The 14,124-nt window shown below is 41.8% G+C and overlaps 1 protein-coding gene across 2 annotated transcripts in view; it reads right to left on the reverse strand.

The window, feature by feature from the left end:
- Positions 1-6,417: 6,417 nt before the first annotated feature.
- Positions 6,418-14,124, reverse strand: part of TGS1 (trimethylguanosine synthase 1) — a 43,129-nt gene continuing 35,422 nt past the window's right edge. For both annotated transcript variants that reach the window (XM_029069258.2, XM_029069259.1), the window contains exon 13: positions 6,418-6,936. In XM_029069258.2, the coding sequence (XP_028925091.1) occupies positions 6,778-6,936 (159 nt within the window). In that variant the 3' untranslated portion in view covers positions 6,418-6,777. The remainder of the gene's footprint in view (positions 6,937-14,124) is intronic.

Genomic DNA, 14,124 nt, shown 5'->3' on the forward strand with positions numbered 1-14,124 from the left:
GGGACAACCTGATCACCCTGTATCTACCCCGGCGCTTAGAACAGTGCTCTGCACATAGTAAGCGCTTAAACACCAACACTATTATTATTATTACCTTGTTTCTTCCAAATAGATTCTCTCTTGAACACCTTCATTTTTCCCCCCACACAATTTCCAAAGAGGCAATCAAGAAAAAATATAAAGTACAAACCACATAACTACTGGTCACATAGGTAACCCTTGCTACTATTTACTCCTTCATTTTTCCTCCTTACCCCTCAGGCCCACCTGACAGCAATCTTACCTCCATAACCCTGACCGGGGCCCAAAACACAAGTGGCACTTAACTGTGAGAGGCACAGTAAACTCAAGACGATCATAGTTCAATTAATTTACATACAAATCATCTTTAAAGAAAAAACCAGAAGCAAAAATTAGCCTGATAACCATGTCATTTGTCATTTTAGAACCTTTCACAAGCAAGACATACACATTACCCTTCAAGCTATTGGGTGTTGCTGTCCTCAGGGTCAGAAAGGAGAAATGGTTCACAAAAGGGAAACGATTAGAAATAGGAAGTGTTCCCTGGGCCTTAGGGTACTGGATTTGAAATCAGGAATCCCGCAGTCTATTCCTGAAATTGGTTCTTGCTCATTATGTGACTGGGGCAACCTCAATTTCTCTATTGGGACAAAAGAGGATGGAACAAGAGGGCTTGCTTTTTCTGTCAGCCAGGATGATGCAAAGAATGATCGCCGAATGGAAATCTCTGAGCAAGAAGCAAACAATTGAAAACTTCAAGGGCCGAAATGGCATAAATGCAAGTTCATTCTCTTTGGCCTCTCAAACCAACTCACCAAATGGGAGATCCAGGCAACACGGGAGAAAAAAGTCTGTTCAGGTCTGCAGGGTCCAGGAGGTCCGGGCTGCTCCTGTTTCACTGGAGATCTTCATTGCCCTTTGGTTTTACCAACTCTGTCTTGAGGCTAGTTTAGAGTAGGTGGGAAAGGAGCAAATCCTGGTTTAATTGGGATTGGGATTTTCTCTCTCAACTTAAATGACTAAGGATATCTTAAAGTAAAAGTTGAAGAGTACTGAGGAATGGAAGGGAGGAAAGGAGGGTATTCTGAATAGATGAGGGAAGAGTAGAGGCAAAAAGAGACCAGGGAAAGTTTTCTTGTGTTCTGTACAGCATACGGCCCCACATTAACTACAAACATGAAATTCAGTTAATGAGACTGACCCAGAAGAAAGATTTAGAACTCTATTTGGATTGCCATTAAAGATGACTTGGACTTGAAGATGGATTCATTCTGACTTCGCTTTAAAGGGTCTAGATCCGGATATGAATCACGTCCTTGTGTTTCCAAATTATATTAAACTTATACAATACTCCAGTCACAAAAGGAAATGAAAACTGATGGCCCAACAAGACTCTGGATTTGACGTCAGGCCCTTTAATGTTTTGAGAAAAGTACTAAATATAATTTTCACAGAATCGGAGGGGGATGGAGCCTTAGGATCACAAGTCCAGATCCTCAAGGAAAGCTAAATGTGTCATCCACTTTGTTTGAAGGGACCCTTTAGGGCATATATTCAAAATGGAAAGAATTGAACAAAGGGAGTATAGGGCTCGAGGTGTATGATTAAGATTCCCTCCTTAGATAACTTACTGTCTATCTGTCCAAGTCATTCTGCTAGTCAGTTCTCTGGCCCTCAGATTAATAATAATAATAATAATAATGTTGGTATTTGTTAAGCGCTTACTATGTGCCGAGCACTGTTCTAAGCGCTGGGGTAGACACAGGGGAATCGGGTTGTCCCACGTGGGGCTCACAGTCTTAATCCCCATTTTACAGATGAGGTAACTGAGGCACAGAGAAATTAAGTGACTTGCCCAAAGTCACACAGCTGACAAGTGGCCGAGCCGGGATTCGAACCCATGAACTCTGACTCCAAAGCCCGTGCTCTTTCCACTGAGCCACGCAAATGCAAAATTAGGTCAATCAGAGGACGATTTGGAATCAATCAATGCTTCTTATTTTTCTTCTGTTTTCTCTTTCTGCTGTTAATTGCTTATACCCAATTTTCCTAAAACGTGTGTTTTCTTTATATAACTCGGAGATAACATGATGGGAACAATAAGGGATCCATCTTCCCACCTGATATAACACAATCCAAACGTTGATGTAATAGATTTGATGTGGGAACAAATGTTGTGCACACACACCTAGCATCAAGGTGTGATATTGACAATACTTAACCATCTCTGTCTCAGCCTTAATGTAATACCATGTGGTTTGGGCAACAGAGTAATAACAGTGAAATGGAATATGTAAAGCATAATATGGGAAGCCGTATTACAAAATGTCAGTCACGGTGTCATTCGACCTTCTCATCCATTGATTCTCTGATGAACTGAGGTTCTTCAAGGACACTACCTCTCCAATTTACGGTAGTCCCTGTACCTCTGGCCTGACGCTCGCTGCAGAACACCGGGTTCAGTGCAGCACCAAACCACTTCCTTCATCAGTACCCAACAGAAGACCCAGCTCTCCTACAGGTGAACTGGAAACATTGTTATAATTGTCCAATAAAAAACAAAACAAAACAAATCAACTCCAGTTCCCTTGGATGCCCTCAGCCACAGTAACAGGACAGCCTGAAAGACAAGAGGTTCTGCCACGCCACAGAGAGGAAGCCCTTCAAGTAACCTCTTGTATCTTCTCTACAAGCATTGGAACGTATGCCAGAGAAGCTCTGTTCTTTCTTTTATCACTTGCTATGGGCCCACAAACATATCCTGGGCCCATTTCTTTGCCATAGGTGGTAGAAAGTCCAGTGGTGAAAACTATTTTATTGTGTTTCCAACACGGTTGGAAAAAAAGTCACAAGAAACTAAGCAGATGGCACCCATTACTAAGGACGATGTGAGCCAATATTCAGTTTCACCCCAGTGAAAAGGAGACTGAAAACCAGTATTTCTCTGTCCCATTTAAGCGTGGTTAATCTCGATAATGCCAGTGGGTGCTTCCGGAATAATGGCAGGAGGGCTGCAGTGCCCCTTTCATATGGGGTCGTCTTTCAACTGGCCTCACAATCAGGTGCCTGCAGATTTGAGGGATTCCTTTATTTCTCCACCCCACCCCATACTGGGCTCTAATTAGTTAAGGACCCAGTCACTCACTCGGATAATTCGGGGAGCTCCCTCTGACATTATCAACAAAGTAGATGTGTCTCTCCAAATGTTCGACTGGTGACTCGTCCCCACTGCTCATCAGTCCCCCTCTTTCCCAGCAGAATACTGAAGCAATAGTTGGGCTATTTCTTTCCCTGGGGGGCTCGGCGGCCCGGTGAGAAGAACTCCATCCTTCGAGCACCGAACTACTTCCCCCAAGCCAATGTGGCCCCCAGTTCTAAGGCACCTGAAGACCAGACACAGAACCCAGTTGCTGTTTCACCTGCTGGCACTATGATGGGGTACTTTATTATGCCGCTTGGTTCAGGACGAAATTTCTGAATCATGATGAAGTCCTGCCATACCGCCAGGGTTGCAAAAGCATTTAAGTGCCCAATTTCTGGCTGACCCAAGCTAAACAGATTACAGAGAAGCTTATGACAAATCTGGAGTATTTTGTCTAGAAGGAGATGGAAAACATTTGTGCTCAGAATGGCACTTGATGTCATTCTAAAAGGGGGACTGATAAGTAAAGTCCAGTTGCCTGGAATGGCCAGGACTGAAGTGAGTCCAGATATTTGGGATAATTTTTTTTTGGAATTCTGGCATCTTCAGTCAAGTATCTGGTCTAAATTTAGCCCAGCTGAGCTTACCCTGTCAGACCTGTATGGACCTCAAGGTCACCGATTCAATCCCAGGGGCTCATGCTCCCATGTTATTCTTGGATAGGGGTCTGATAGCTAACCCCACGGATTGCAATACTGTGAATAAAAGAGTACCTGTTGTCGGGAAATTTAGCTGGGGCTCCCGGAGGGATGAGAAGGCCTTTGGAAGCTTTAGGAGATGGAGAGAAGCTGGAATCAAAATTCAGGTCACTCTTGTGGGTAGAGGTTCCACGGTCACTCCAGTGCTAGGATGGATCTGTTCTTCCTCTCCACCCAAACCACCAACATCCTGGTTAAAGCCTCGCTAGTAGAGACTTCAGGCTCTAGACTACCAGCTTCAGTCTAAACTCCATGATGCTGTCCGAATCATCTTCCTGAAATGTCCCTCACCCCCCCACCCCTCCGCTCCTCAGAAACCACTAATGGCTGCCCAGCTCCCTCCACGGCAAACAAAAGCTCCTCACCATTGGCTTCAAAACTCTAGGGGCTTTATCTCATCTATCAGCTCTTTTCACCTGCCACTCCAATGTCCACTTACCCCCCGTTCTTGACTCTCACTTCTGTTCCCTTGCTCATGCAGTTCCTGCAGGCTACAATTCCACTCTCACCTCTCTGCAAGACCACATCCTCCCTAATAATTCCACCTTCTCCAGGAAACCTTCCCTGATCAATTACTATACGTATATACACTTTCAATTGCACGGTCAATAACTTATTTTGATATTTCATCCTGGCTCCTACTTTTTTATTCATTTTTTTCCTCTTGACCTCACTATTTGAAAACCAGTTTTGTCTGTCTGTCCCCATTAGATCAGAAGCTCCGTGAGGGGAGAGACTTTCTCTCGCCTCTGCCGTATCTGCCCAGGTGATCACTGTGGGGCTTACCATTCGCAGGTGTTCCATAAATGCCACTGATTTCCTGATTGGTCGATGAGACTTAGACCCGTGGTATAGGATAGTTATCACTGAGGTGAGAGTTGGAAAGCTATTCCCAGCAAAACAAAATCCTGTTCCCTAATCACATCCCGGGTTCCAACCCGGAGCCAAGATAAAACCCTTGGCAAAATCCTCCTAATCTTCACTAGGCTGGTCAATCCCCTGACAAGCTCTCTCTTCCAAAAGGGGGCAACCCTTACTTTAGGTGGAGCTGGAAAACTCATTTTTATAAAAAGCCCCCAAATCTTTGACTACTCACACTGCTTAAAAAAAAAAAATACTATTTTTTTTTCAATGAATGTGCATTTTTGCTATTTTCAGGGCTCAGGTTACCTGGAAAAATGGAGCCATCAAACAGGTTAGCAGGGTGACAGCAGAGAGGCGATTACTCATTCCTGAAAAGAACTTCACTGGGCCTAAAAGAAGAAACCTGTTTTTAACAAGATGTATATTGAGTAAACTGAAATGGATTATCATGGGATTAAATTAAAAGTTACTTTTTTAAAAAAGATTGCTTTAATAAAAAAAAGGTTTCCAAGTGCCCTTCTCCCAAACTCACCTTGACTAGGCGGGTCTTCAGTCCCAGCCGATTTTGTGGGAACATTTCTGTAGAAATAGTTCTCATGTGCTCACAGTTTATGACTAAGAAGAATGTCTCCATTTTTGTACTTACACTTAATTGTCCTATACCGCAGACATGGTGTTCCTACAAGACACTCAATAAGGAAAATCAGTACCGTAGCATTTGCTGGTTTCAACATCGTGCAATTTCTTTCAACATCATGGGCCTTTCTTTCCCAAAAGGAACACACTGCCAGACAAACTTTCCCTAGTTGCCTAACGACGTTCTGGTGGGAATATTTACCAGAAGTCACATTAAAGCTGAGCGTGCGCACCTTCCGGAAGGTTCTCTATTTGAGTCTCCTTATGCAAGAGTTTTTCTGTGTCCGTGTTATTCTTAGCAGGTGTATCTCAGCCTGCATTCTTACGGACGTACCCACATCCGTCAGTCCCCAGACTGTGTCTGATGTTGGTTCCCTGGTCAACTACGTATATGCTGTAGGTGCAATGGAGAAGGTAGGGCAGGACAATCAAAATGACAGGGAATGGAGAAGTTCCATTTAAGGATAAGACTGAAAACACTGGGGATCTGGAAAGGCAAAGGTAACATCAGGAAGTCTGTGGGTGGATCGATCATGGGATTTCTGTTTATCCAATTCCACACCACGATGACGATTAACCAGTGAAGTTTGAATGTGGTCAATTAAAAAAACAAAACCCCCACGAAACACTTCTTCACCCAGCAGCCCAAGTTTTGTGGCCTGACATTAGCATCAGTTAAGATCAGAGATGGAAAAGTTACGGATGCCGTAGGACCTAAATAAAAATACCAGGATGGATGTCAAGAAGGATCATCATCTCATGGTTCCTCTGTTTGAACACAGAACACTGGGCTGGCTGGATAACCGGTCTAACTCAGTGATGGCATTTCTAATGCTCTTGTGTTTGGGCCAGTATGTCTGTGTCCCTGGTTTCCTGTATATCTGAGTGTGTTTTGCTGCATTTGTGTCCGAATATATTTTTCAGAACGGGTGGTCGGAAAAGGGGACGAAGAGTGAGTGTGGGTGACAAAATTTATGGTAATTAAAGCCACACAAATTTTCTCTTTCTTTCACTGTAATTATAGAAAAAGCAGGGTATAAACAACAGTTTCAAAAATTTCAAAATTGAACCGCAATTAACAACAGATATATTACAAAAAGTAAGATATATTGAAATGTAAAAGAGTGTGTTAAACAAAAAGACAAGCACTTTACAGCACAGAAAGTGTGAAAATAATCGGAGCTAATCTCAAACCATTTTATGGCCAATACCTTCTTCTTTACAACACCTTTACAGATGCCCAAGCCATATCTATTTTATTTTATATGTTGGAAAATGACGCAGAGACCACAAAATTAGTTCCCGGTGAACATGTGAATAAAATCCATGTCCTCTGAATTGCCTGATCTGTAACCATTACATCACACTCCCTCCCTGGATGTCATCTGGAACTGGTGCTTGAGAGGCATCTCTTCGGATCAGGTCACCAAAGTATGCGGTGATTGTCTTCAATTTGTTGTTTAGAAAATTCTGTTCTATCTCCACTTGTCCTCCAGGTCCAGCTAAGGAAGCCACCTAAACACCCCCCACAAAAAAAAAAACAACACACAAAAAAACAGGAACTGAAAAAAGTGACATACAAATAAGCACAGTTTGAGAACACACTTTTCATTCATATTACTGATCAAATAACAGGAAGAGGCTGACTTTTCAATTCTGCAATAAAACAGATGGATCACGGCTTCTATACAATAACATTAAATGGCCAGAACTGTATTGACTTGTAGTATGTATCTCCTGCAGTTCCTTACACTTTGATGGCGTCGCCGCAAAGTGCACGGGAGGGTGATTTTTGACTCCTGGCTTCCTTGTACTGCTTTTCTCCTCTACTTAGGTCCTAACTAACACCTAGACCTAAAAATGTACAAAAAGAAAACCCATAGCTGCGCTTTAAGGTATCAGGCAAAACCTTAATTTAAGTTTTTGTTGATGTTTACATCTGTCTTGTTTCAGAATGTCACCTGTAAGGCACTCTGAGTTCCTTAAAAAGAAATAGGGCTGTAATTAAGGGAGTTGGCGTTTCAGAAGAGAAGCATCATGAGTGGACACAAAATGCTTTTTGATAGATATGCCTCCTATGTACCCCGGCACCAAATTTATATTTCGATAACGTAAACCAATACCAATGAAATACTATTCGCACTGGATGCCTCTTTCTATTTTTTCAGAGTTGTTACAGGCAGAATTCAGCTAACTGTATGGAAGGAGTGACTTCAGAGACATGCCAAAGAATGAATGCAGCAAGCCCCGGACTAGGCTGACGTCCACAAAATAATCTGCAGTTTTAGAGATTATGTCCTAATTTTCAGCACTCCTAATTTCAATGCAGGAGTGTTCTAGTGAGGCAGGGTAAGCAATAACATACATGAGTTTTCTGCAAATGTGGGGAAATGAGCCACCGTTATGGAGTAAATGAAACATCCTAAGAAACTGAAGTTGTATTTTCAAGGAAAACAAAAAAAAAAATCCAGAAACCTGGGCTGTAGATTAACAATTATTCTTTCTTCTCCATACTTCATTCAGATTGCTCCCCAAACACAGACACACAAGACACCAATTCAACATCTACTGAAAAATCTAAGTAATATGAGGGACGATTTTGGAAGTCTTAAATCAAAAAGCGTCCAAGTTAGCAGCTGTTAGAAGGTGGAGTTCATAATGCATCACTGAGAAGCTTGTTTTACACTTGTTGAACTTCCTCATCTTACTATTGGCAACAAGTCAGAGCTAAAGAAACAGGGAAGAAATAACACATTTATCTAAAACATATTCCTAGCACTTCATCTGCTGCAACAAGGCAATGAAAACAGCCAAAATTATATAAAAGGAGACCAATTACGTTTAAAACTACAGTAACAGATAAAACAACAGCAACAAAAAAACACAAAACAAAATCTTACCAGTTATGATGTTATTTTGGGAGACAAACACCACTACTTGCTAATAAGGAACCTAGCATTTAAAGTGAAACCAGAAGCTGCAGCAGTTATAAATAGCTCAGGACTTTTAAAGGGCAAATAATCAGGAATGTTAAATAATCCTTCCTAAATTTGGTATTTTAATGTATTACTTTGAAGATTAGCTTCGTTTGCTGTTACTACCCTTGAGAGAAGAACAACAGTGAAACTTAAATTTCTGGCAATCTTTTTTTTTGCCCCAGAAATCCAAATATTTCACCCATTTCCTCTGAAGCAGCTCAGGACTTTTAAGAAAACCGATAAACTCGTCATATCTTCATGCGGGATCAAAACACGGTAACAAAAATTGCTGTCGGATGATTTCCATGTGTGACTAATGAACTTACTTCAAAGATTTTTCACTAGGACTTTGGTAAGGTGTGCTGGACCCAGTTCCCCAATATTCCCACCAAGGACGAGATAAAGCCTAGGTTTTTCTTGGGTGATTTTAGCGACGTTGCGAAGGTTGAACTGATAGGTTTTAGTGACGGAGGAATATGTGGGTTCAATGGGAGAGATAAGCCCACGTTAATAGCATGGTCATGCCGCCTGTCTGCTGCGTGCTCACCCCCACTTGTCTGCTGTGGGGGTCAAGGGGATGGGGAATTATTTTGAGGAAATGAATTCCGACTCTCTCGCGACAATGTGGCCAAGTTTCCTCTGTGCCTCCGTGTCCCTCTCTGTAAAGAATTTTAAATGGAAATGTACATAACTAAAGAGGATTATCATTTAATTAAAAATCCATTCCATTTCGTGGCATGGCTGTGGCTATGATTTGGAAGACTTCAAATCCTAAGGTCAGAAATTTTGCTCCAATTTCACTTACTAAGAACTCTACTTTAACTAATCTTTCCTTCTCCATATCTTTTAGGTGCGCATATTCTTCACTGCTGATATATACACAAATATATATCAATCAAAATCAAATAAATCATACCTATATCGCTGCCTGTGCCTTTTATTTTCTATTCAAATCACTTTTAACCTTTTCACCGTCACAGTTCAGCAGGTTTGTGGGCACCATCCATTTAATATGGAAAAGAAACATCTTGGTTTTACTCAGAATCGTTAAAAATCCGCTGGATAAGATTCTCTGGAGGCTTAAGCCTGCAAGGTTTTTCAGCTCTAAACAATCAGGGACTGTAGAATAATAGCAAACAATCATAATTGGAGCAATTAAAAGGGAAAAATAAAAATGCAGGATTTGACTACAGGCAAATTAAGCCAGACAGAAATGAGTAGGGGTTTTTACTTAGTTTACACAGATTGTCATTGCTATAACAATAACAGAAGCAGACAACTGAAATACCATCTGTGGAGAGAAGTGTACTGTCATAAAGGGAAGCAGAACATTGTTCCTTTCCCATACAATATTTCCTTAGCAACATTCAATTACTAATTACATAGAAAGAAAAAGTTGGAGAAAGGAAACTTCTGATCAAAAGTTTTATGGTAACTGAAACAGGAAATGGTGTTTCCTTTAGTGAAAATTTTTTTCAAAAAACCAGATCTTTAGCAACACATCAAAATGAGCTTTTCATCAGTACAGTGTGATTACAAAGAACATTCTGCTGAGAACAGAAGCAAGACCTATGCACTTGAGTGAATACACCTTACTCCTCTTTTTCTAAGTTTTCATATGACTTTGTTTAAAGCCTCTTCAAGCCTTCAGAGCTGCTTTCATTTCCTCCCCTTATTTCCTTTGTTCATACATTCCCTCACTGATGAGAAAAATGCGGGTACACACATTTTATGCCGGTAGTATCACTCCTCTTCCCAGTGAAAAGGAACAAGACTGAGAGATTCCATTAATCACGCTGCATTGATGATATCTAAATTTCAGGAGACCCAATCTCGTCTCTCACTTCAGTTTCAGCACAACCGCTATTTACAACTGAGTCACCTCACTGGTCAAACGAAGGTCCTTTTCCCTTTTCCCAGAAGTAGATACGTAGAAAAAAACCTAGTGGTCTTAAATGTGAGGATTCATACTAACCGAAAAGGCTAAACTAACAGGAACTTAGAGGCTAGTCTCTCCATTTCAGAGAACAATCCCCCCTCCGCCGTTCAGAGTGGGAACAGTGAAATTCTGAGAACTATACGGGTTCAGTCACTCACATAAGGTGAATTTCAATTTATAATGGCAGAGAAACCACGACCGTTACTTTCATTATTTGAGGGTGTTTATTGGGAGAGCAGATGGGAGGGAGGAGGTAAGCAAAAATTCATTCAGAAGGTTGGGTTAATTGGCAGAGTTAACAGAGCTAACAAACACTTTCAAATAAGGATGCCTAAGTACTTAAAATCAAATGACGCTAGATGAGGCAACCTTAATGGGCTATTAGAAATCAGGTTAGTAATGGAGTGGGACAGTGCTTACGGTGTTCCACAAGCTTTCTGCTAACGTTTTTGGACAAGGAATACTGGGACGAATGAACCATACTGACCGGCGTGCTCTACTCTCCCCATCGCCCAATACGGTGTGATCTGCACTCAGTAAGCACTTAATAAATAAATACCACTGATTGATTAGCCTGCTCAAGTAACGGCACTGTTTACAGTCTTACGTTTATGCTTTTATTAGCCCGCTCAAGTAACGGCACCGTTTAGAATCTTATGTTTATGCTTTTATCTCCTACTGAAAAACTCCAAAAAATGGGTAGTTGCCTTTGCCTTTACAGTGTACTCAGTTCGCCTGTAATGTGGTGTCACATAATGCCGCGTGAGAATTAGGGACTGTTCTTTCAACAACATACAACCAGCAGCTGATGCTGGAAGAAAGGGTTGAATACATGCTCACAGAATCTGTCAGAGATGCACAAATACTGAAGCAAATTCCCAACTCCTGCATTAGGTGAAAAGTGAATCAATTAGGAAAAAGAATCACAAGCTGTGCCGCGTAGATGCTGAGGGCTGAAAAGCAATAAGCTTGTTTCTTTAAAAAAATCAGTAATTATAAAAACAATTTGCCTTTTGCACAGCACCAAAAAAAATGCTAAAAAACTTATTTTAAAGTTGATGAGGCTCCATTTAGCCTATTTCCCAAAGAAGAACAGTCTCACCAGTGAAATGCCTTGGGTTTAAATTTAATACTAGAGACGTTCCCAAACCCCTATAGCCCCAGCTCTTTATTTCAATGGATAGAGCTCAGGGCAACCGCCTGCTGTGGAAACTTACTAAAAGCTTACCAGTAAATATGTGACACAAACCCCTCTACAAGATCCCACTTAGGAAGTTAAACGTATAATAATAATATATGAAAGACATTATCACAGAAACCAGATTATTCACAGAGGATGAGACACAGGCTTCTGTCCTCTCTGCCCGGTCCTGGGTGTGTCTGATTGCTATCACAAACACAAAAACTTTCCTGTATCTATTCTGCATGACTCTTCCCCAACTCGCAAAGTCCTTGCAGCTAGCTCAAAGAAACGATATCTACTCGGTAGAAGTTCATTTTACGGGAGCTAGAGATACTCCCAAATTTGACCTTTCATAGAAAGATCATTTCCAGGACTGATTGGGAGAAACTGAAAAGGACCGAGTATGGAAGAAATACTGTACAGTCGATTAGACTGTAAGCCCGTCAATGGGCAGGGACTGCATCTGCTGCTGATTTGTACATTCCAAGCGCTTAGTACAGTGCTCTCCACAAAGTGAGCGCTCAGTAAATACTACTGAATGAATAAATAGTGGTAGTGTCATCATCTATCGATCACCCACTCGGTGCAGTGCCCATTACTGAACGCTAAGAAGAACGGAATAACTAACGCATTCCCTATCCACAGAGAGCCTACAATCTAAGGAGGGGGGAAAACCCAAAAATTTAAGAAGAGATGTTACATACACAAGAGAGAAAGCTGAATTTGGTGACTTTACCTAATAACCTCCTTATTTTTATATTTATTTGGGCATTACAATGCTAGATACATCACTGTCTTGAATGCATGTTGTACCGCTAAGACGGTGTGCATTTACTAGGCGCTTTGGCTGGAGCACTGTTAAACAATTAAGAAATGTTTGTCCAAAAATGCAAACCTATTGAGAATGCCAGTGTCAGAAGGTACACCTTGCGGGCATGTATGCGATGTCCGACATCTTTAAAACCAGAGGATGAGTTTTCCTTAATGTGGGGTTTTGCAAGACTGCAGCCTCTGCGTTTTGGAAGAACTGGGTTTACATGAGCCATATTTCTCCTGCAAGTGCGATCTGAAAACTCGATCCCTTTCCATTTCGCTAGCTGAAATGTAAGACCGCATTTAACAAAAAACACACTTACTGAAACCCTAATCTTTGTGGCCACAAACAACACGCACAACTAAGGCCAAACAAGTGAAGCTAAATTTCACAAAATTAGTTTAGCAAAATTATGTAAGTAAAGGCAAGCTGATGAGGCTGCGTTTTGTTGTTGTTTTTTTCAAAACCCGCTAAACTTATTTTTCAAGAAACAGGAAAAGTTAGTATTTTGACAAAGAAAATTACCTATCAAAATAGTCAACTGCTCACTAGGTTGTTAACAGGGCTTAAAAATGATTACATTTCATGTTTTGGTCCAAAGGCGAATGATTGCTAATTTTTTTTTTTTTTTTTGAAATAGCTAGAAACCATCTTCTGTGAAACTAACTAAATAATGCCAATTTGTTGAACTCAGTCAGGGAAAACATATTTCCTTTGAGGTTATTGCCCATTTCCCTAAGGGCAGACCCCAGGATTTGTGGGTGCAGGACAAGTGCTTTTTTAGAAAGGAATTTTATGGGGGGAAAACTTTACTCTGCCCAGAGTCATCCCCAAGGGTAAGTCCTCTGACAAAAACGGCTAAACCCAAGGAGTTCAAACCTACATTTTCTTCGCCTATTACAAGTCATTTAAATAGCGTAAGCACCCCCAACTGTCGGGATTTACTAGTAAGAGGTTCCGAACAGAGGAGGGGACCTGCTCTGCACCAGCACCCAGGTTTGCGGCCAAACTGGATAAGGCACGATTGCTGACTTCCTTGTGAACGCCCGGGTCCCTGCACGGACCGCCCCGTTCGTCAGAACTGAATTTGTTTATGTTCCTGGCTTCGGCAGTTAGTTACTGCATTGATGCCGATCAAACTTTGCTTTTACAAGTTAGACCCTATTTAGGGTGAGTAGGGCTGGGTCTAATCAGGGCCATTTTTCCTGAGGGCCAGCGTGTGCCCCCATTCCACACCCTCTCCCCTCCCACAGATCAAGGGGGAACAAGGATCCGTCTTGCTGGAGTTTCGTGAAGCGTGGGTGGGATGACCGATGTACAACGTGGGAGTGGTGGGGTCTGGATGCTCACTGCCACATTTTGGGACGGGGATTCACCACTGTTCTACACAGGGGGAAACGAAGTGAGAAGCTAATTGAGTCTCATGAAAGTGAGACCGATGGTAAGGCGACTCCAGATTAAGAAAACTTTTATTTCTCTAAACTCCTTGGGGAGCTGGGGCCATGTCTACCTACTATATTAGGCTCTCCTAAGTGCTTCGTCCAGTGCTCTGCACTCAGGAGGTGCTTGATAAATTCCACTGCCGGACTGAAATGATAGGCAGGTATCTCGGGATCTCCCCCCCTCTCTGTACCGCTTGTCCGTTTCTCTAATAGGTGGTTCAGCTGTTTATTTCGAACCTTTAAACTAGTTCTACTTCAATCCGAGAAGGATGCCGCTAAAAGAGCCCCTGGATGGCAAACAGCTTAGCTTTGGATGCCACGACTGGCTCGGGATGTAAAAATAAGAC

Source organism: Ornithorhynchus anatinus, chromosome 7, assembly GCF_004115215.2.
Source record: "Ornithorhynchus anatinus isolate Pmale09 chromosome 7, mOrnAna1.pri.v4, whole genome shotgun sequence".
Classification (NCBI taxonomy): Eukaryota; Metazoa; Chordata; class Mammalia; order Monotremata; family Ornithorhynchidae; genus Ornithorhynchus; species Ornithorhynchus anatinus.